This window comes from Ovis canadensis, chromosome 15 (genome assembly GCF_042477335.2).
Source record: "Ovis canadensis isolate MfBH-ARS-UI-01 breed Bighorn chromosome 15, ARS-UI_OviCan_v2, whole genome shotgun sequence".
Lineage (NCBI taxonomy): Eukaryota > Metazoa > Chordata > Mammalia > Artiodactyla > Bovidae > Ovis > Ovis canadensis.
The window spans coordinates 86766757-86789393 of NC_091259.1; the positions used below are offsets into that span (position 1 = coordinate 86766757).

The following is a 22637-nucleotide window of genomic DNA, read 5'->3' on the forward strand; positions in this document are numbered from 1 at the left end:
CAAATGAGTAGTTTGCACATCAGAAGTTACAATTTTTTGTTGAAAGGTATAGCTATTGTCATAATGGGCACATTTATAAAATACAGTTAAATAAAAGTTTCAGAACCAATAGTTGAGGCCAATTCATTATTTGTACTAGCTCTGATATTTCTGATTTTTCTGTTTTATCTGTGTTTATTATCTAACACCTCATTGCCTCCTCTTTCCATCAAAAAATTCTTCACAGTCCTTACTCTTTCATTACCACAGAAGCATTGTATCAGACAAGAAGAATTTGAGATATATTCCACAAGTGTCAAGGATCCATGTAATGGTTTCTTCACAGTCTCTTAATGCTCAAGTAGGTGGAAAATGGGTCTATCCCAAGGAGATAGTAAAATTTAATCATTTGGAATTTCAGAAGTGTTATATACTCATGTATTATATTAAATTTTGATATCATTTTTAAAGCTATATTAAGTTGAATTTATTAAGTTGTAGAATAGATTATAGCAGAATTAGTAAACAAAACAAATTAAAGCAAAGAAAAAGACTTTTTTCATTGAATTTCTTTGAGTAAAGAAACAGGTGTTTTTTTAAAAAAATATTCCTCCCAAACTTCCCCTGAAGCAGTCTGTTTTCACTGAGCAATGTTTCAAGAAATTTATGTCAGTTTAGACTTCAGATTATGTGAACCTGGAGAGCTTTTTCAGAGCATCTTTAACATCTGTATTCCTCAGACTGTAGATCATGGGGTTCAACATGGGGAACACCACGGTGTAAAATGTAGACACCACCTTGTCCCTCTCAAGGGAATAGCTGGAACTTGGACGGGAGTAGATGTAGAGAATGGAGCCGTAGTACAAGGTGACAGAGATCAGGTGGGAGGAGCAGGTGGAGAAGGCTTTGAGGCGGCCCTGAGTGGAGTGAATTCGCAAGATGGCAGCAATGATGAAGGCGTAGGAAGCTAGGATGAGCACAGTAGGGGTGATGACGTTGGAGGCCAGGAGGAAGTACAACACATCCTGGTACGTCTCTTTCACATCACAAGCCAATTTCACGAGAGGTGGAACATCACAGAAAAAGTCATCAATAATATTACCACCACAAAAATTCAATGTGAATGTGTTGCTGGTGAGTATTATTGCATTGACAAAACCCCCAGTATAGGAATATATAACCAAACAGATACAAAGTCTCCTCGACATGACCTGAGCATAGAGCAGGGGACTGGAAATGGCCGCATAGCGGTCATAAGCCATGGCAGCCAGCAGGTAGCACTCGCTGTAGGCCAGCCCCGCAGAGAAGAAGAACTGGACTGCACAGCCAGTGAAGGAGATGCTCTTGTCTTCAGAGATGCAGGTCACTAGGATCTTTGGGGTGTACACAGAGGAGTACCAGAGATCCAGAAAGGACAGATTCCCAATGAAAAAATACATGGGTGTGTGCAGTCGGGAGTCGTTACCGATCAACACTATGAGGGTGGCATTTGCTGCCAGGGTCATGGAGTACACACCAAGGAAAACCACAAACAGGACCAGCTGCATCTTGGGGTCTGTTGTGAATCCCACAAGGATGAATTCAGTCACCGTATGATTGTTCTTCTCCATGGTTTAAAGAAACCTCACCTACAAATGAAGGAATTAAGAGTTTAATTACCTCAACCCATACCAAAGGAGGGCATTCTCTTATACAAATCTATGAAATATGGTCAAGACTATGGTTATTAAAGTAAGGAAGAGCTGAACAGGAATCTTGGCTTATTTGGGAAGATGAGAGAAGTTTTCTGAGCCTCAATATATTTATTTCAACAAAGTGACTCGAATACTAGAAAGCCTTAATGCTGTTTGGGGCTTACTCTTTTATTTGGAAAATATTTCTTGAGCCCTTGGGGCTGTCTGGCCATTAGGATACAGAAGTGAAGCTAACAGCACTGATCGTTATTCTGTTGAGGCTTTACTTAGAAAGGAGAGATACATAGGCAATGCAGTGATAAAAATCCGCCTGCCAATGAGGGAGCTGCCGGAGGTGCAGGTTTGGTCTGAGTCAGGAAGATTCCCTGGAGAAGGACATGCTAACCCACTCCAGCACTCTTGCTGGGAAAATCCCATGGACAGAGGGGCCTGGTGGACTGCAGTCCATGGGGTCACAAAGAGTCAGACACGACTTAGTGACTGAGCATGTCCACACTATACAAGGAAACAAATAAGAAAGTTTTTCATTTAATGATAGATGATATTAAAAAGAAAAAACTGAATGATTTGGTGAAGGGGAACTGGGAAATGAGCTAATTTAATTTTTGCCCTGAGAGGAAAAAAAAAAAATCTGTTTTATATTTCCCAGCTACAAGCAAAGTTGTTCAAAGCTCATGAGGTATGGTAAAGTCCCCATGGTTTAAGAGGTAGTAACATATGAAGGGTGGTAAGCATTCCCACCCCCAAATATGCCACTTTGACAGAAGAATTATTTCATGAGCATTTAAAAAACAGCAGAAACCTAAGGGACACTCTGATATCCCCTTCTCTTACTGAAAGCAGGAGATGAAACTCATGTGAGAACTGCATTCTCAATACCTGTGTTGTGTGCTCAGTTATGTCTGACTCTTCGTGACCCCATGGACTGTAGCCCACCAGTCTCCCCTGTCTATGGGATTCTCCAGGCAAGAATACTGGAGCGGGTTGCCATTTCCTATTCCAGAAGATATTCCTGACCCAGGGAGAGAACTCTTGTCTCTTGCATCTCCTGCATTGGCAGGCAGATTCTTCACCACTAACGCCACCTGGGAAGTCCAATACCCCAACAAAAAAGAAATATTCCTATGATCATTATTATAAACAGGAATTTGAGATTAAAAAATTCTATACAAAGAGACCTTATTAAGATAATTTTTCCTTTATTATCCATATGGTACTTTTAAAATATAAATTTATTTATTTTAATTGGAGGCTAATTACTTTATAATATTGTATTGGTTTTGCCATACATCATATCATAGCATATATCATTATTTTATTTTACATTGTTTTTTTTTTTTTTCAAATTCCTTGTCAGTTTTTGGTAATACTGATTGTTCTTTTTTGTTTCTAAAAATAAGAAATGCTACTTTCTCTTGTGAACTCTGAGCAGTTTCAGAACCTTCAACAGGAAGACGGTGAGATATTTGAAAAGAAGCCCTCTTACTAGCACATATATATCTTAGGATGTAAATGACCTTAGGATTGGTTGGAAGAATAAGAAAAAATTTTCCATGTAATTCTAATATCTCAGTTAGATAACTTACCTAAAATTGTCAGCCACACCACCACCTCAACAGAGTTCAAATCTAAGTGTTCCAGAGTCCTCTATACGAGTCTCTGAATCCCCAGGATGATAGATTCTGCAGTCTCTTAGGGTTTCACGGCCATGGGAAATGACTAACAAGACAATTAAATAAAATTGTGTGTTGACGAATTGGGCATTATTCAGTGATGAAGATTTTTTTAAGACTACAATTCTCAGCTGAAATGTAATCAATCAGAATTTTCATTCTCATTCTTTCCAGTTGTGTAGAAGCCAAAATAAACATGTGTGACATTTATTAAGTGTACTATATATTCATATGTGTATATTTGGATATTAAAACACATATGTTCAACGATACTGATATCTTTATTATCTGTTGAATACCTTTCCTTTGTTCTTCCCAATCCATTCTCTATACTTCTAAGCTCATCTTCTTTCCAGGATGCTCAACTCCATAAACTGTCCATGGGTTCCTTCGCTCTCTGTTTACTTAATGGGTTTAGCCAGTGGCTGTAAATAGCAGAACAGGAAGTGAGGTCAGAGTGGTTTTCTCTTTCCTATTTCTTGCAAAGATGCCACAGCTGGCTTCATCCCTGGACCTAGACCATGGAACCTTCCAGGTGACCCATTTCCCAGCACTCCCTTAAACTCATAAGCTGTTCTTTGTCTTGCTCCTTCAGGAATAGAGGAGATAATTGTTCTCAGAAGTTATCAGTTCTAAAGTTATTAAAGTTGTTTGGTATGCAATAGAAATTCTGTGTAGTGTGGTAAGTTGATATTTATTGAAAATTAAACCTGGACTGTTCAACCAAAAAGGAAAAAAAAAAGAACCCAAGAAGCCAGAAAGCCATATCTTAGTGTGTAACTCTGAGAGATAAGATGGAAGCAGTTTTCCAATATGTCACAAACTCTAGATCTTAACCAAGTATTCTGGGTTCACACATTCATGGCAGTGTCTCATGGATCAGGGGATTCTAATGAAATGAAGTAGATGGGAAAATAACTACAGTAATATTTCATTTTTACTTGGATAAAAATCAGCACAAAATGATCTAGTAGGCAAATACCATCTCATGTAATTCTCTGACCTAAGCTAGTCTACAGCCACTGAAACCCTAGACCCTCCATGCAAAAGCATGGAGCCCTTTGATAAAAGGTCTTGACGTTTAGCCAACGTATGTTCTATACATGTTCCTCCAAGCCTTCTTGTAGATGGCCAGAAACCATTTATGTGAATAATCTTACCCTTGGCAAAGGTAGGATTACCCAGCTCTTCTGTGGGTTATTGGATTCTGACTCTGAGTTAACACTAACCTTAAGTTACAGAAAAAGTGGGTCTAATGAAATAATTTAAATATAGCTTTGATCTGCTTTCGTCTTTCATTGGGTCTAAGACAAGACATACAAGTGATCATTATTTACCCATACTCAGAAATCATACTGGGCATAGACATACAGAATAAAACAGAATCCTAATTTTAGTTTCCTGTCCCTGATCACTGGACACAGTGTTATAATTATTGGAATTTTCAAATGCATGTCTGTAAAGTTACTCCCCCAATATATTATCTGCCCAGACAGTAAACAAAAAGCCATATTGCATCACTGGGGAGAAGTGCAAAGTTTAGTGTTTTTACAAAGACTTGAAAGATGCAATGGTGAAGATCTTGATTCATCACCATTAATTCCTCTGTCTGTCTGAGAGGAAAAGAATTGAAGATCTCCTAAGTGGAGATCATGAATGAAACAGCGTTTATAGGTAGAGAAGTTGAAGTAAGGATGCAGGACTAATAACATTTGTTTTGAGAAGTAAAATTGAGGAAGTCCATTTGGAATAAAAATAGATTTATATACCTTTTGAAACAGTACAATTGAACAGCATCACACTAGCATTCAGTGGTATAGCCTTTGAGGAATACCCAATGCATTGTGAGGTCATTAAATTTGCCAGAGAGGCTGAGAGATTGTCACATTTCATTAAATCTTCAAAGTCATAGACTAATCAGAAACTGAAACTCCAGTACTTTGGCCACCTGATGCTAAGAACTGATTCAACTGAAAAGACCCTGATGCTGGGAAAGATTGAAGGTGGGAGGAGAAGGGGACGACAGAGGATAAGATGGTTGGATGGCATCACTGACTCAATGGACATGAGTTTGAGTAAACTCTGGGAGTTGGTGATGGACAGGGAGGCCTGGTGTGCTGCAGTCCATGAGGTGGCAAAGAGTCGGACACGACTGAGTGACTGACTGAATCAGAAGATACCCTAAACCCCTTATGCTCACATATATGCACAGAACTCTAGCCGCACGTACATAAACTGGAGGCTCCACGAATGAGGTGGATGAAGTGACCTTCCTCCGGAGTATTAGTCAGCCTCCTTCCCCCCACACCAGACTTCATGTTCACAGGGCCCTTGTACAAAGTGGCCATAGCAGTTGAAATGAGTTCAGCATGACTGTCTTCTCACTTAGGCTAATTTGGTTAATATCGTTGTGAGTTGTCAACACGCACAGAGGGGCCTGGCAGATGGCGATGGTCCATAGAGCCACAAAGAGTTGGACATGACTGAAGTGAGTTAGCATGCATGTATGAGGTGCCAACAAGGCAAAAAAAAAAAAATCGTTTCTGGTAAACCATTGGGTAACAGGATGGTTAGATCAGACAGCTTTCTAAGAGTTGCAAAGGTAATGACTTTCCTCTCATGAGTTATCACATACTGGGGGAATTCTTTGCTTTATATTTCGTACCGGCTTTTTCTTGTCAGCACCTGTAGATGTAGACAAAAATACTGCCTTTTTTATGACAGTGAGAGAGTGGGAGTGAAGTCGTGTCCCACTCTCTGCAACCCCACGGACTATAGCCCACCAGGCTCCTCCATCCGTGGGATTTTCCAGACAAGAATACTGGAGTGGGGTGTCATTTCCTTCTCCAGGTGAAAGTGAAAGTTGCTCAGTTGTGTCTGAGTCTTTGCAACTCCATGGACTATACAGTCCACAGAATTCTCCAGGCCAGAATACTGGAGTGGTTCGCCTCTCCCTTCTCCAGGGGATCTTTCCAACCCAGGGATTGAACCCAGGTCTACCTCATTGTGGGCAGATTCTTTACCAGCTGGGCCACAAGGGAAGCTTTTATGACCAGGGTATGCATCAAACATTTCCTCTACTAAGAAGCGCATTCCATGGCAAACTCTTCCAATCCACAGGAATAATTGATTTTACTATTTATACCATTATTCAGAAGTAATTAGCCTGAGAAATTCATGTCATGCTTATATGAAAACTCAATCATGGTTGTTGAGGTATATTCATGCTTTAAAACAGCAGTGAGTATATGACTTCATCTTCCCTTTATCAAGAATGTGCCTATTTATGAACCAAAGAGATGAGGATGTGGACCCTGTGGTGGCCAGGAAAATAAGCCTTTCAAAAATCCAAATGCAGACAGTATAATTGTCCAGATACTGGCTGCTGATCTCTGAACTGTACTTCCTTATCTGTATCAGAGGTCATGCCTCCCACAAGGTGCTCTGAGCTAATGACTGAGCCAGACGGGAACACCACTGCCTTCTTAGATACTAGACTCCTTTTAACACTAAGGACCTAATCATAGACTAAAGAATGCTGTCAGGCGATTTTGTCCATCTTTCCATCCATTTCTTCTTCCCTTGTGGTCATACTTGCATTAGATGGTGATAATCCTTGTATCACCTTGTATCAGGTGATAGTCCTGGCTTCTTCTCCATTTTCTCTGATACAAGCAGAGTATTTCCCTTAATAAAATCTTTGCACATATATAGCCTATGTTATTTACTTCTACAACATGAACTAACCAAATTGAATTGAATTTCCCTACTCATAATCTTGTACTCAGTTCATTTGGAAGCCTACATGGCCCAGGATGAAACACTTCCCCAGGGAAACACCTCATTGTTCTGATGAACAGGAATTTGGGTCTGCGCCTTGGCCACGGTGGACTCCTCATGCTTTATCTGACTGGGGTGTCTCTATTGAGAAAGGCAATTGATCCAGTCACCAGAGAGAAATTAGCAAATACAAAATGGGTCAAGAAGAATTATGTTTTGAACCAAGGGGATTTAGCAATATATTTCTTAGCATCAATGTAGCCCTCTCTTTCAAAGAAAAGGTACTACCAACCAACCAACCAACCAACAAAACAAAACAAAACAAAAACCAGATGATTGAAAACTCAGATCTTGAAAACTAAGAAAATCTGGACAACTTGGAAGGTAGCATCTCAGCTGAGATGCTGAGAAAGATTGAATGGGCTATTCTCATGCAAGGATGGAGATAGAGGTTTGCTTTGTAATTACAGGAGTGGAACTTGTATTGTGGTAGATAGTTTTGCAAATTTTAGATCCTGTCACTCACTTCCTTTTTCTTTCTTTCTTTTTTAAAAATTTTTAACTAGATAAGAGACAATATAAATTCAAAACTCAGAGAATATGATTTGGAGGTTATCACAAGTACTGCTATCTAGAAGTCTAGAAGTGGTTACTCTTCATCCTGTGTTTTCAAAGAACATAAAGAGGTTTTTTTTTTTTTTAATGTAAATACAAATTAATTTTAAAAATTATTTTTTTAATTATAAAAGAAAAATAAATAAAAATTAAAAAATCATGTAAATCCAAGTATTTTTGCATGGAGGAAAATGTTCACAAACAATTTTATTTACAAAACTGCTTATTAAAACTCATGAAACTAAAAGACACATTTTAGAAACTTTTAGACACATTTTAGAAAATTTTCTTTTAACACTTTATACTTCATTTGTGATTTGTGTAATAAAATTTCTTTAGAAATATATGCTATAATTTCAAATTAATGTTGAAGATCCTTCTGAATGCTTCACAACCATAGGGTGCAGGTGGAATGGTTCCAAAAATGAGTAAAGTCTTACTGCCAAACTTACACTTTAGCCTATTCTAAAACATTTTAAAACACCAATGCCACATATTTCTTTAAAGTTTTATTATCTACCTACATATTTTTATGTCTTTTTAAGATCATTATTAGCTGTTCTTTACCTTCTTACTAATGACTTGATAATATCCTTCAGACTTGAAGTGAGTTACAGTTGAGTTCTCTTTTCCACACACAAAATATGTATGACTATACACTTAGGCCAGTGAAGGTTGCCACACCTCAATATACATTGATAATTATTTGGAGAATCGGCCTTGGTTGCTTCTTCTGAAAGGATTATAATAGGGGTTCCTGTCCAGATCTGTTTTTGCAGTGAAACGGGCTTCCATGATGGCTCAGATGGTAAAGCCTCTGCCTGCAATGCAGGAGACCCAGGTTCAATCCCTGGGTCGGGAAGATTCCCCTGGAGAAGGAAATGGCAGCCCACTCTAGTACTCTTGCCTAAAAAATTCCATGGACAGAGGAGCCTGGTGGGCTACAGTCCATGGGGTCACAGAGTCGGACAAGACTGAGTGACTTCGTGCTCACTCATAAGAATGTATGTTACTAGGATGTTTTAAGAATAAGTTTATTGCATCTGCTTAACTTTCTGTAACTGACATTTCCCTGTGGAATGGTATATTTTCTAGTTTCACTTTAAATTCTATTGACTAAATTTTTGCTACTCGAATACACCAATTTGATCTGTTAACTTTACTTAAAAAAGAATATACATCGAACCTGGACTGGCAGATTCATGTTGATGTATGGTAAAACCAATACAATATTGTAAATAACCTCCAATTAAAATAAATAAATTTATATTAAAAAATAAAAAAGAATATATTTTATACAATTAAACAATTATTAGTGGGTAATAGATATCATTTAGAAAATAAGTTTGAGTTGGAAATAAATAATTTTTGGATTTAGAGCATTTTCTTTTTTGTTTTTTAATTTTTATTTTTACTTTATTTTACTTTACAATACTGTATTGGTTTTGCCATACATTGACATGAATCCACCACGGGTGTACATGCGTTCCCAAACATGAACCCCCCTCCCACCTCCCTCCCCCAAATCAAGCTTCTTGAAATTATACTGTTGGACACAGTCTCTCTTGGTTTACTTTGTGTTACAACTAATAGTGATTATATAGATTGGATTACATTTCCAGGTTAATATGTATCACGGCCTGTGATGATTAGCTTTTCCTTTTCTGAGTGAAGCTGCTACATTTTGGGGATCACTTACATTTTGCTTATTTTTTTTTTACTGCTTTTAGCTATAGAAAGAAAGATGTATACAGATTTTATTGACATAAATTATATTAATATTGGTCTTACTTAAAAAATCAAAATTATGTTCATCTCCTCATTTTTCCTTTCTTGTTTGATCACTACCTTTACATATTCTCTAAATAAAATTTCACTTCAAAATAATGTATATTCACAGATGTTTATTTCTCAAGCTATTTCTTCTCACTATAATTATTGTCATTATTTATTATAGTAACTGTGCTTTGGTGCTCAAAATATCACAAATGGAAATAGAAGTCTGTGTATATTCACTATGAAAAAATGAAAGAGGAGCCCAGGGAGATATGTAGTGATTCACAAAAATCATATATATGGAAATTCAGCTGAACTTTTCTTCATTGAGTAACAAATGTGAGGCAAAGATTGAAAGAATATGCTTGCTGAGCATAGTTGTACTATTTTGTGGATGACTCTGGGTCATTGTTTTGGTGATTCCAGGGAAAAATACATAAAAATGCTTAAGAAATTATGCTATGGGAATGGAGAGTGATTATTTCAACTAGCTACTATTTATAGAAAAATATTAAAGACTAAGTACTTTTGTTTCTATTTCTAGGGAAACTTGGGCCGATACCATTGAATGAACATCAGTCAGCCAAAATATTCACATGCTTTTAAAGGAGTGGACAGTTCTCTTTATGAATGCAGAATACATTTTTTTTGTTTTATTTGCTTTTATTCTAGAGTAACATGAAATTTAATTCAAGTCTTTATATTTAAACTTTATCTCCTAGATTCCCCTAATTTTCTCATATCAAGTCTCTTGAATTGTCAGGTAGCAAGAATGCAAATTCTTTAGTTTGCTGTGTATAAATTCTTAGTTGTGATAGACAGCATGATGGCAGCTCTTCTTGAAATAGAGGAAACTTATCAAAAATTTTCCACATCTCCTTAGAAGGAGAGACTCTTGATTTATTTGAGGAGTTTATTCAGAGCCTCTTTCACATCCTTATTCTTCAGACTGCAGATCATGGGGTTCAACACTGGGAACACTATGGTATAAAACATAGAAACTATTTTCTCCCTGTCCAGTGAATAGCTTGATTGTGGACGAGAGTAAGCGTAAAGAACGGAGCCACAGAACAGGGTGACGGAGATGAGATGCGAGGAGCAGGTGGAGAAGGCTTTGTGGTGGCCCTGGGTGAGCGGATCTTCAGGATGGTGGCAGTGGTGAAGAGGTAGGGGACCAGGATGAGCACAGTAGGGGTGATGACGTTGGAGGCGAGGACACAGAACAACACAGCCTGGTAGGTATTTTTTCTTCCACAAGCCAACTTCACAAGAGGTGGGATATAACAGAAAAAGTCATCAATGACATTGTTACTACAGAATTTCAAGGCAGAAGGTCCTTTGGTAACAATGAAAGCGTTAATAAAGCCACCAAGGTATGAGGCTGCTATAAAAAATGCACTTAGCCCGATGGGCATGACCGGAGAGTAAAGCAGTGGCTTTGAGATGGCCATATAGTGATCATAAGTCATGGCAGCCAGCAGGTAACACTCACTGTAGGCCAGCCCTGCAGAGAAGAAGAACTGGGCTACACAGCCTGCAAAGGAGATGCTCTTGTCTTCAGAGATGCAGGTCACTAGGATCTTTGGGGTGTACACAGAGGAGTACCAGAGATCCAGGAAAGACAGATTCCCAGTGAAAACTTACATGGGTGTGTGAAGTCGGGAGCCATTACTGATCAACACTATGAGGGTGGCATTTTCTAGCACAGTCATAGAGTAGACATCAAGGACCACCACAAACAAGACCAGCTGCACCACAGGATCTGTTGTAGAGCCCACCAGGATGAATTCCATGAATGCTCTTCCCCATGGCTAGAGGAATCTCACCCAAGAGGAGAGAAAATGTGTTCAGGTTAAATCCCTGTGCTGAATACATAGAACATATGATAAATAAAGGACATTGTATTATTGCCAAACCTTGAAGCCTAGGATCTAGTAATGTAAGTGCTCATTTTAAAAAGAGCTAGCATTTGGCAACAAAAATCACCCAGATTTATGACTATATATTGCTAAAAGGTGACTTTGGGCCATTATCATTTTTTAGTGTTTTTTGAGCAAACATCAGTTTGAATCAGGGAGGCCTAAACTGAATGTAATCAGGGGTTGTTTATAGACAGGGACAATGGGAGAGATTTTCCTAGAGATGACGTGGAAGCAAAGCAAGGAAATTACTTGAATGATCATAACTTAAGAGGCTGCCTTATTAGGAAAACCTACTAATAATTGGCTGTGTTGAGTTGTTCTTAAGTTTCATTTTCTGTTTCAAGTGAATTAAGTCTGCCTTTGGTTTTGGTTTGCTCACATAGGCTGCCAAGGTATAAAAGACATCTAAGTCTAATGGCCTCCTCGTTGAATGACTTTAACAATATTCAATTCCAAATTTCTGTAGCTGGTTAATTAATTTTCCCTCTTAAGAAGGACTGATCAACCAAAGGAAGTATGGACTCATAATTTTTATTCTATTGTTATTTAGTCCTTTTTGAAATCAGTTTGCTTTTGTGCTACATGTGGGTTTCATATCTTAAATTGTTGTCTGTTTGTATCTGAAATGCTGAATTTACCTATATTAAATATATGTATTTTAAAAATCAAGTATTTCTCTTTTAGTGCTTTGATATGTTGGGACCACCTACGCTGCTGCTGCTGCTGCTTAGTTGTTTCGGTCATGTCCGACTCTGTGCAGCCCTATGGACTGCAGCCTGCCAGGCGCCTCTGTCCATGGGATTCTCTAGGCAGGAGTTCTGGAGTGGGTTGCTATGCCCTCCTCCAGGAGACTTCCCAACCCAGGGATCGAACCCAGATCTCCAGCACTGCAGGCAGATTCTTTACCACTGAGCCACCAGGGAAGTCCAGGTCAACCTCTAGCCATTACAAATTTGTGTCTCTTAATGCTATCTACAGGTAGAAGAAAAACACAAGATTATGAGTAAAAAAAGAATATATGCAAAATTTTGGGGAAAAGTGTGTATCAGATCGGATCTGTATACATGTTCTACAATAAAAAATAGTGACCAACAATGATTTAAAGGGCCAATTTTGGATGTAATTCGTACAACTGCATAGATAATATAGGGCTAGAAATTATTGCATTGTTTCAGATTTTTATTCTTTTCCAAGTTTTTACTACTAAGGAGTTTTTTTTTTTTCCTTTGTAGGAACAATTTGGCTAAAAATATGTCTTCAGAATATGATCACGAAACTCAATATTGTATATGATAACATGGACATCTCACTCTCTTCAGGATTCTCTGCAGGCAGAATGATAAATTTTCTCTTGAAATGGATGTGTACGTGCTCAGTCGCTCAGTTGTGTCCTACTCTTTGCGCCCCCATGGATAGCCTGCCAGGATCTGCTGTCCATGGAATTTTCCAGTCAAGGATACTAGAGCAGCTTTCCATTTCTTATTCCAGGGGATCTTCCTGACCCAGGAATTGAACCCGTGTCTCTCATGTCTCCTCTGTCTCATGGGTTGGCAGGCAGTTCTTTAACACTGTGCCACCTGGGAAGCCCCAAAAGTAATGATACTACTCACTATATTTTGAGAAACCACTCTTTGCAAAACACCTTTCTGGGAATTTTACTTAATTGTCAAACAAGTGTTGAACATGGAATGTAGTTCCCATGAAAGATAGGAAAAGAGATTTAGGGCCATTAGTTAGGACACTGGTAGTTGCTAACTGGCTAAGGTATTATTCTTCTTAAATAAGAATACCATTTTGTGCTTGCCCAGGACACTGGTGGTTGCTAACTGGCTAAGGTATCAGCCTTCTTAAATAAGGATACAGTTTTGTGCTATAAACTTAATAATGCAGCTTTTTCCAATATTAATGTAATCACTTTTTATATTTAGAGATGTTTCCTTTGTTTGGAATTCATCTCAGAAATGACATATGCCTTTATGTTGTCTTAAAGAATATCAAACTGAGAGAAATTTAACAGTTGTCATGTCTTTTGAAGTTTAAAAAATTTTAATAATCTATGTAACTTCATGCCTTTGCCTAAATTGTTTTTGAGATGTTAATAAAGTTGTTTCTTTTGCAAGTGGTTCCTGTTAGATGCTCGCTTATTAGTTGTGCATTTATTTTTCCCCTTTGAATTTTTTATAGTTTAAAAAATTAATTTTTACTAGAGTATAGTTGTTTACAATATTGTGTTACCTTCTACTGTACAGCAAAGAGAATCAGCCTTATACATACATATATCTCTGCTTTTTAAATGTTTTTTCCCATTTAGTTCACCACAGAACATTAAGCTGAGCTTAACAGTAGGTTTTTTATTTTATACATAGTATCAATACTGTGTATTAATTGCTCTTTTTTTTGTTTGTAAAAATGAAAATGTTATTTTGCCTTGTGATCCTCTATGAATGCAGAAACTGTTATGGGAAATTAGTGAAGATATTTCACAAGAGTCTCTTTCATTAGCATTTATCCTATCTGAGTATGTTAACGACCATTGGACTGGTTGTGAGGGTCGAGTAAAATCTTCCTCTAGCATGCAAACTAGACAACTTACCTGAGGTTCTCTCAACACTATCAGCATTTGAATTGAACAGGATTCCAATCTATCTGTTTCAGAATCTTTATGTCAGTTTCTGGATGCCCAGAATTATACACCCCTGCAACCCCTCAGGATTTCATAGCCTTGAAAAATAACTAACATGTCAATTAAAATAAAGTATGTTGATAATGGGGTATTATTTAGTAACAGAGTATTTTTTTTTTGAGATTACAATTTTCTGCTGAAAATTATCAGCAGAATTTTGGATTCTCATTCTCTCTTGAATTATGTGGAAGCTAAACAAAATATAAATTTATGTATACCATATATACATAAAAAGGTACACACGTTTTATGAGCACCATTCAGTTCAGTCCATGAACTGTAGCACGCCAGGCCTCCCTGTTCATCACCATCTCCCGGAGTTTACCCAGACTCATGTCCATCGAGTTGGTGATGCCATCCAACCATCGCATCCTCTGCCACCCCCTTCTCCTCCTGCTTTCAATCTTTCCCAGCATCAGGGACTTTTCAATTGGGTCAACTCTTCGCATCAGGTGGCCGAAGTATTGGAGTTTCAGCTTCAACATCAGTCCTTCCAATGAACATCCAGGACTGATCTCCTTCAGAATGGACTGGTTGGATTTCCTTGCAGTCCAAGGGACTCTCAAGCGTCTTCTCCAACACCACAGTTCAAAAGCATCAATTCTTTGGTGCTCAGCTTTCTTTACAGTCCAACTCTCACATCCATACATCACCACTGGGAAAACCATAGCCTTGACTAGATGGACCTTTATTGACAAAGTGATGTCTCTGTTTTTTAATATGCTGTCTAGGTTGGTCATAACTTTCCTTCCAAGGAGTAAGCGTTTTTTTATTTCATGGCTGCAATCACCATCTGCAGTGATTTTGGAACCTCCAAAAATAAAGTCAGCCACTGTTTCCACTGTTTCTCTATTTGCCATGAAGTGATGGGACGGGATGCCTTGACCTTAGTTTTATGAATTCTGAGCTTTAAGCCAACTTTTTCACTCTTATATTCATATATATACATATTAAAACACAAGTATTCACTGATATTTTTGTTATATGTTGATTACCTTTCATCTGTCCTTCCAAATTCATTTTCTACCTTTTTATCCTTATCTTTGCTCTGGGACGTTCAATCATATTAAGTGCATCTTGGGTTCCTTTATATCTACTTAGCACGTTACTTAACCAGGGGTTGCCACTGGCAGGGAAAAGAGTGAGGTCATGGAGGCTTTTCCCAGGCTCCTTTTTTGCAGAGATGCAACATCTCTGGAATCGACCATAAACCTGCCATGTGGCCCTTTTCAAAACTCTGCCTCCAGTGCACATAACCTCTTACTCTTCCTGCACAAGAGAGGAGATATCAGCTCTCAGAAGTTATTAGTTCTAGAGGAATCATACTGTTCCTTGAGAACTTCAAAACCATATGTATTCCTTTGTAATAATCCCTTTATTAAGCCTTTTCTAAATTAACTAGTTTAAATGGACTTCTGTTACCTGCTAGGTTCATAACTGATACTGGTCTTAGAAGTAGTACAAGGAGATAAGCATTCAAGTAAAATTGAATTAATCATGTATTTGAAGATTAGAAATATAAATTCATTCCATCATTTTGATAAATAAGATAGTGGTAACCTATGGCAGCCAGTGGCATGAAATTTACTTAAATAATCACTAAGGTCATCATGAAATGAAGGATAGGTGAAGGTCAAGGCATTGAGAGGTCAATGTTTTTGGCAAAGATACATATAAATAAAGATTACACATAACATGTAGTGAGTTGTCTCCCGCTGGAATTTAAACCTGGGTTATTCACCTGAATAAACAAACAGGTTGAAAGAAAGCCAGATTGCAGTCCATAACTCTCAGAAACAAGGTGGAATCAATTATCTAAGTTTCACAAACTCTTGATGGTAATGAAATATTCAGACATTTGTGGAAATGTTTCATGGATTAGGTGGTTTCTGAGGAATGAAGTAGATGAAAAAATCACCGAAGTGATATTTTTTTCTTCTAAGAAAAAAAAAAATTTATTATGGGTTAACAATTCTCTGCCCTCTGATGGATGAGAGTGAGAGGCTTGTGCAAGCTTCCTGATGGGAGGGACTTGAAAGTGGGAGTCAAAGTGTTAGTCTCTCAGTCCTGTCTCTTTGCAACCCCATGGATTATGGCCTGCAAGGCTCTTCCATCCATGGGATTTTTCTGGCAAGAATACTATAGCGGGTTGAACCCAGGGATTGAAGCCAGGTATGCTGCATTTTAGGCAGCCTGTTTACCATCTAAACCACCAGCGAAGACTTGATGGGAGGGACTGGCTTTGGGGAAAACTGGGTCTTGCTCTGGTGGTCAGAGCCACGCTCAGTGAATCTTTAATCCAATTTTCTGCTGATGGATAGGGCTGTGTTACCTCCCTGTAGTTTGGCCTGAGGCCAAACAATCGTAGAGTAATGGTGACCTCCTCTAAAAGGACTTATGCCAGCAGGCCGCACCCCCCAGGACTGCTACTGTCAGTGACCCTGACCTGGTGGCGGGCCACTGTTGACCCACACCTCTACTGGGTATTCCTGGACACTCACAGGCAAGTCTGGCTCAGTCTTTTAGGGGTCACTGCTCCTTTCTTCAGGGTCCTGGTATGCACAGGGTTTTATGTGTGCCCTCCAAGAGTCTGTTTCCCAGTCCTGTGGAAGTTCTGTGATCAAATCCCACTGACCTTCAAAGTCAGATTCCATGGGGATTCTCAGGCCCTTTGCCAAATGCCCAGGTTGGGAAATCTGCCATGTGACCTAAACTTTCACAACAGTGTGAGAACTTCTTTGGTATAATTTTTCTCTAGTTTGTAGATTGCCTGCTCCGTGGCTCTATATTGGGGCTAATGGCGACCTCCTTCAAGAAGACTTATGCCACACTCTGTGCCTCCCAGGACCGGTGCTGCCAGAGTCCCTGTCTCCATGGCTGGCCACTACTGACCCGTGCCTCTGCAGGAGACCCTCAAACACTCACAGGCATGTCTGTCTCTGTCTCTTGTAGAGGTCACTGCTCCTTTCCCAGGGTCCTGGTACACACAAGGCTTTGTTGGTGCCCTCCAAGCATTTCTGGTGGGTATGAGGCTTGATTTTAAATGCTATTGTGACCATCCTACCATCTTCTTGTGACTTCTCCTTTGACTGTCTATGTGGGGCACCTTTGGGTGGGTCGCCACTTTCTATGGTTGTTCAGCAGCTGGTTGTGATTTTATGTTCTCACAGCTGAGTGCACATCCTTATACTCCACCATCTTGCAAAGTGTAGTGCAGAGAACTCAAAATTCCCTTTTCAGAAGGATCCTGAAACTTAGTCAGTGTGTACAGTGTCTTCCCCAAAAATCTTCTTGTGGATGGCTTATAGCCATTTATGATGGCAATCTTACTTTGAGAAAAGGGAATACACAGACCTCCTGTGGGTTATTGGTTCTTGGCTCTGAACTGACAATAAGCTTCAGAGATGGAAATATATCAAAGGTACACTCTTGCCAGAGATTCTAATGGAAATAGCATGAAAGATAATTTTGGCTTGTATATATCTCTCAGGAGGTCCAATGGGACCAATCACATAGCTGATTATTACTTATCTAGACCAAAAAATCATATCATATATGAATATTCAGAATAAAATAGAATCTTCACTTTGCTTCCCTGTCCTTGCCACTTGGAACTAGGATTGTCATTGTTGGAAGATTTGAATAGAAGTCCTTGTAACTACTCGCATTAGACACTCTCTACTCAGAGAGGAAGCAAAATGCAATATCACTTCCCTGGAGACAAATACAAAGATTAGTGTTTCATCAGACCTTAAAATTATAAGGGTGAGGATCCTAAGTTATCAGCTTTATCTCCTGTCTTTGAAGGGAAAGGACTGAGGTCTCCAAAGTCCAGGTCATGACTGAACAGGGTTTATAGGTAGATAAGTTGAAGACAGGGCACAGGACTAGTTTTGAGAGATAAAATTAGGGGGCCAGTTTGGAGTAAGAACAGATTTCTATCCCTTAACATTACAATTGAACAGGTTTGCACTAGCATTAACATTTGAGGGATAAACAATGCATTTTGCATTGCTTGTGCAAAGTTTGCAGAGGAGCCTGAGAAACTGGCATATTTTATTGACTCTTCAAGGTCATAAACAGCTCAGAAGATGTCCTAAACCCTTTATATTCACACATATGTACACATTCTAGCTGCACGTGCTTAAACTGGTGGCTCCCACTAATCAAGTGGATGGCCTCACCTGCTCTGTGAGTGTTAGACAGCCTCCTCCTCCACATACCCCAGCTCATGTTCATGGCACCCTTGTACGAAGTTGGAATGGGCTCAACAAGGTAATCTCCTTATTACTACGGCTATATGGCTAATACTGCAGTTGGGTGTCCAAAATGCAAATTAGAGACCCCCATTATGCCTCTGAAATACTATCAATTCCTGGGAGGGTAGCAAGAAGATTAAATCAGACAACTTACTATAAATTAACAGTTGCAGAGGTAATGACTTTCCTCCTGTGAATAGCCATGTATTGGGGGATTTACTTCCTTTACCATATTCATTTTCCTAATAGTTTATTTCTTCCCCACCAGAACCTATAGATGTAGATTTACATAATGCCTTTTTCATGATTCTCCACCAAAAATTACCTCTACCAAGAAACCCATTGAATGGCAGAGGAATAGTAGTCATCTCTTCCAATCCATAGAAATAATTTGTATTAATATTTGTACAATTATCTAGAATTATCTGTCATGATAAAATAATGAAATACACTGCTAAATTCCCTGGGTTCACCCTATAATTTTATGTTTATGGAAACTCAGCCATGGTTGTTGAGGTGTCTTCTGAGTATGCTACAAACTTAAAAGAGCAGCATATATATGACTCGTCTTCCCTTAGCAGTTATGGAGATCCTTATGAACCAAGATGAGGTGGGCATGACCCACATGGGCCAGAAAAATAGCCTTTCAAAGATTCAAGTGCAGACATTATAACTGTCCAAAGGCCCTAGCTGCTGATCCCTGAAATGTATTTCCTCATTTGTATCAAGGTCGTGCTTCCCACAGGGTGGTCTGAGCTAAGGACTGAACACAGTAAGAATATGAATGTAGGGTCATCTCTGTTAGGTACCAAACTCCCTTGATCACTAGGACCTTATGGTGATCTTGCTGAACTAACTCTGGCCTGAGCAATGCTCTAGGGTGCTTTTGTTCGTCCATCCTTCCATCTGTTTCTTATTCACCTTGCATATTTGCGTTGTGGTCAAAAACATGCCTTATGTCTGTGACATTCCTTTCCTTCCTTCTTTTTTTTTTTTTTTTTCCTGGCTCCCTCTCCATCTTCTCTAACAGAGAAAGAGCTATTTCCCCTAATAGCATAGGTACATATTTAATTTACCTTTGGTGTTTGCTCTGGGTCAGGAAGATCCTCTGGAGAAGGGAATAGCTACACATTCCAATATTCCTGCCCTGAGAATTCCATGAACAGAAGAGCCTTGCAGGCTATAAACCACGGGGTCACAAAGAGTCAGATACAATCGAACAATGAACACACACATTTGCAGGATTATGGCTAACACAGTTTCTTTTACTATTACATGAACTACTTCAATAAGAATTTTATTTTCCTACCCATAACCATACACTCAGTATACTGGGAAGTCTACGTGTACAAGGATGAGATGCTTCTCCAAGGAAACACCTTCAGGTATTCTGGTCATCGGGAATTCAGGAAGCACCCTGGATTTCAGCTCCTCCCGCAGTGAACTGACAGGAATCATTCTTCTGGGCAGGGAGAACGATGCCAATCACTAGAGAAAAATTAGCTGATGCTATAAAATGACACTAAAAAGAATTATTTTTGAAACCCAGAGGATTTAGCAGTATATTTCTTAGCATCTCATTAGCCTTCTTTTTCAAAGGAAAAGTACTACAGCAAATAAAAACAAAATAAAAATACTCAGTTATAATAAAAATTGGACAATGTACTAGGTAACTCTCATTTATATGAGGTACTGAGAAAGACAAGATGGACCAGACTCATGGAAGAACTGAGGTTAAAAGAGGTTTGCTTGGTAATTACAGCCATAGGAAGTTACAGTAGTAGGGAGGTTTATAAATTTCAGCTATATAGATCCTGTTACGTCACTTCTCTTTTTCTTATTCTTTTCTGCATGTGAATAGAAAAGCCAAATAGTATCATTTTGGGGAATATCACAAGTCCTACTATCAGAAGTGCCCACTGTTTACTGTCTATGCATTGAAGGGCCACTGTAGATAATTTTTAAATATAAAACAAGTCAATCCAAGAGAATACTTTTGTTGTATGGAGAACATCCATAAATATATGTACTTAAAAATGTTTATTAAAATTCATAGACCCAAACACACAATAGAAACTACTTTAAGATTTTAGACTTCATTTGTAATTTGAGTAATAAAATTCCCTTAGGGAACTATTGAGTTTTTAACTGAAAGTCCCTCAGTTGTGTCCGACTCTTAGGGACTCCATGGACTGTATAGTTCATGGAATTCTCCAGGCCAGAATACTGGAGTGGGTAGCCTTTCCCTTCTCCAGGGGATCTTTCCAACCTAGGAATCTAGCCCCTGTCTCCCACATTGCAGGCAGATTCTTTACCAACTGAGCTACCAGGGAAGCCCACTTTAATTCAAATTGATATGGAGATTCTTTTGAATACTCCATGACCATAAACTACATATGAAAAGCTCCCAAGAGTGCCTAGAAACTTAATGTCAAACTTACATTATTCCAAGGCATTTTCTAAAATATCAGTGTCATGTGTATAATTACAGGTTTATTCTATTTTTAGATATTTTATGTCTTTCTAAGATTATTACTAGCTGTAGTCCATCTTCTTACCAGGGTCTTGTTAATGTTATTTAGAGTTGATTTTGGAGTTGAGTTCACTTTTCTATACACAAAATATTTTAAATATACACTTAGACTGGTGAAAGGTACAGTATCTGTTACATATTGATAATTATTTGGAGGATGGGACTTGATTGTTTCTCCTAAATGGATGAAATTATCTTAGAAAAGGAAATTTTCATCAGTAGTTAAATATATTTTTCTGTACTTAAATGTTAGGATTTATAATACGAGGATATTTAAGAATAGGTTTACTATGCCAGTTTTACTTTTTGTAACTGATGTGTCCTTCTAGGATAATAAATTTTCTATTTTAAATTAACCAACAATAAATAATTGATTTTCTGCCACTATAATATATCAACTAAATCTTTTAATTAGTTAAAAATATAGTTTATACGAATTTTATGATTAATAGTGAGAAATAGAGACCTCTTTTAGGAAATGAGATTCTGGGTTCACATTAATAGCTTTCTTTTTTGGGACATTGCCTAAACCACGAATCTTGAAATTGCACTATGGGTCCGTGTTTCTGCTGCATTACTGTGGGTTACAGGTGGCTGGGATTATATTCCTTGGGTTTAATATTTAGCTGAGTATGCATTACTTTCAGAGCTGATCAGTGTTTCCTGCTCTTAGAAGACTTCCTGAAATCTTGGGGAATACTTGCTTAAATTTCACTTTTTTGCATTTTTGTTGTTGTTAATGCTTATAACAATAGAAACAAGGTCATTATTCACTTTAATTAACAAAAATTACACTAATATTATCTCACTTTTAAAAGTCAAAATTATATGAATCTCATCATATTTCATCTTTTGTTTGATCACTTCTTGTATATATTCCTTCTTTAACTTTTTCTTTGGGGTAATATTTACTCATAGAGATAACTCTCCAGTTGTCTCACATCACTATAGTTATTAGTATTATTATTATTGTGTAGTGATGCTCAGAATATCCTAATTTGGAGGCAGATAGCCTTGTAGGTTCACCCATATAATTAAAATAGAAGGCTGGGGAGATATAAAGTGATTCACAAGTATGATACTTATGAGAAGGTGACCAAGTTTTCTTTATTGAGGAACATGTAAACAGACAAGTAGCTTGGAGAGGTCATGCTTCCTGAATTACAGTTGTACTGAGTTTTTTGTGGGGTACCACTGGGCCTTTGTGCTAACACTTCTGGGGAGAAAAAGGACATATAAAAATGCTTTGGAAATTCTGCTCTAGGAATAAAAGTTATGATTTTAAGGGGTTGAGTTATCTGAAAATATTAAAATGTAATTCAATATATTTCCTAATTTAAGGAAATAATTATTGGATACTATTCTCCATACATATATCAGTCAATCAAAAACATTGTCATTCTACAGTAGGCTATTCTGTCACTTCATGAGATAAAAGACAGGTTTTGGTTTTAATTTTTTTGCTTGTTTGCAACCTATAGTAATATAAAATTCAAAGCAAATGATTATATTTTGTACTTAAATTTTACCTCTTAAATCACACTTCTTTTTTTTTTTTTTTGCACCTCAGGTCTCTTTATTTGCCATGTACAAAGGGTGCAAATTCATAAACTGGCACTATAAAGATTCTTGATCCTAAAGGAACACAATGGCAGCTCTTCTTGAAATACAATAACCTGCTCAAAAATTGTCTATACATCTGCTTAAAAGGAGAGAAACTTTAT

The 22637-nt window shown here is 38.0% G+C and overlaps 1 protein-coding gene and 1 pseudogene across 1 annotated transcript; both read right to left on the reverse strand.

Annotated features, from left to right (window-relative positions):
- Window positions 1-665: 665 nt before the first annotated feature.
- On the reverse strand, window positions 666-1589 carry LOC138420595 (olfactory receptor 9G19-like). Its single transcript, XM_069553906.1, has one exon. The coding sequence runs from the start codon at window positions 1587-1589 to the stop codon at window positions 666-668; it is 924 nt and encodes a 307-aa protein (XP_069410007.1).
- Window positions 1590-10417: 8828 nt separating this feature from the next.
- Window positions 10418-11310, reverse strand: LOC138420218 (olfactory receptor 9G19-like; annotated as a pseudogene).
- Between the last annotated feature and the right edge of the window lie 11327 nt (window positions 11311-22637).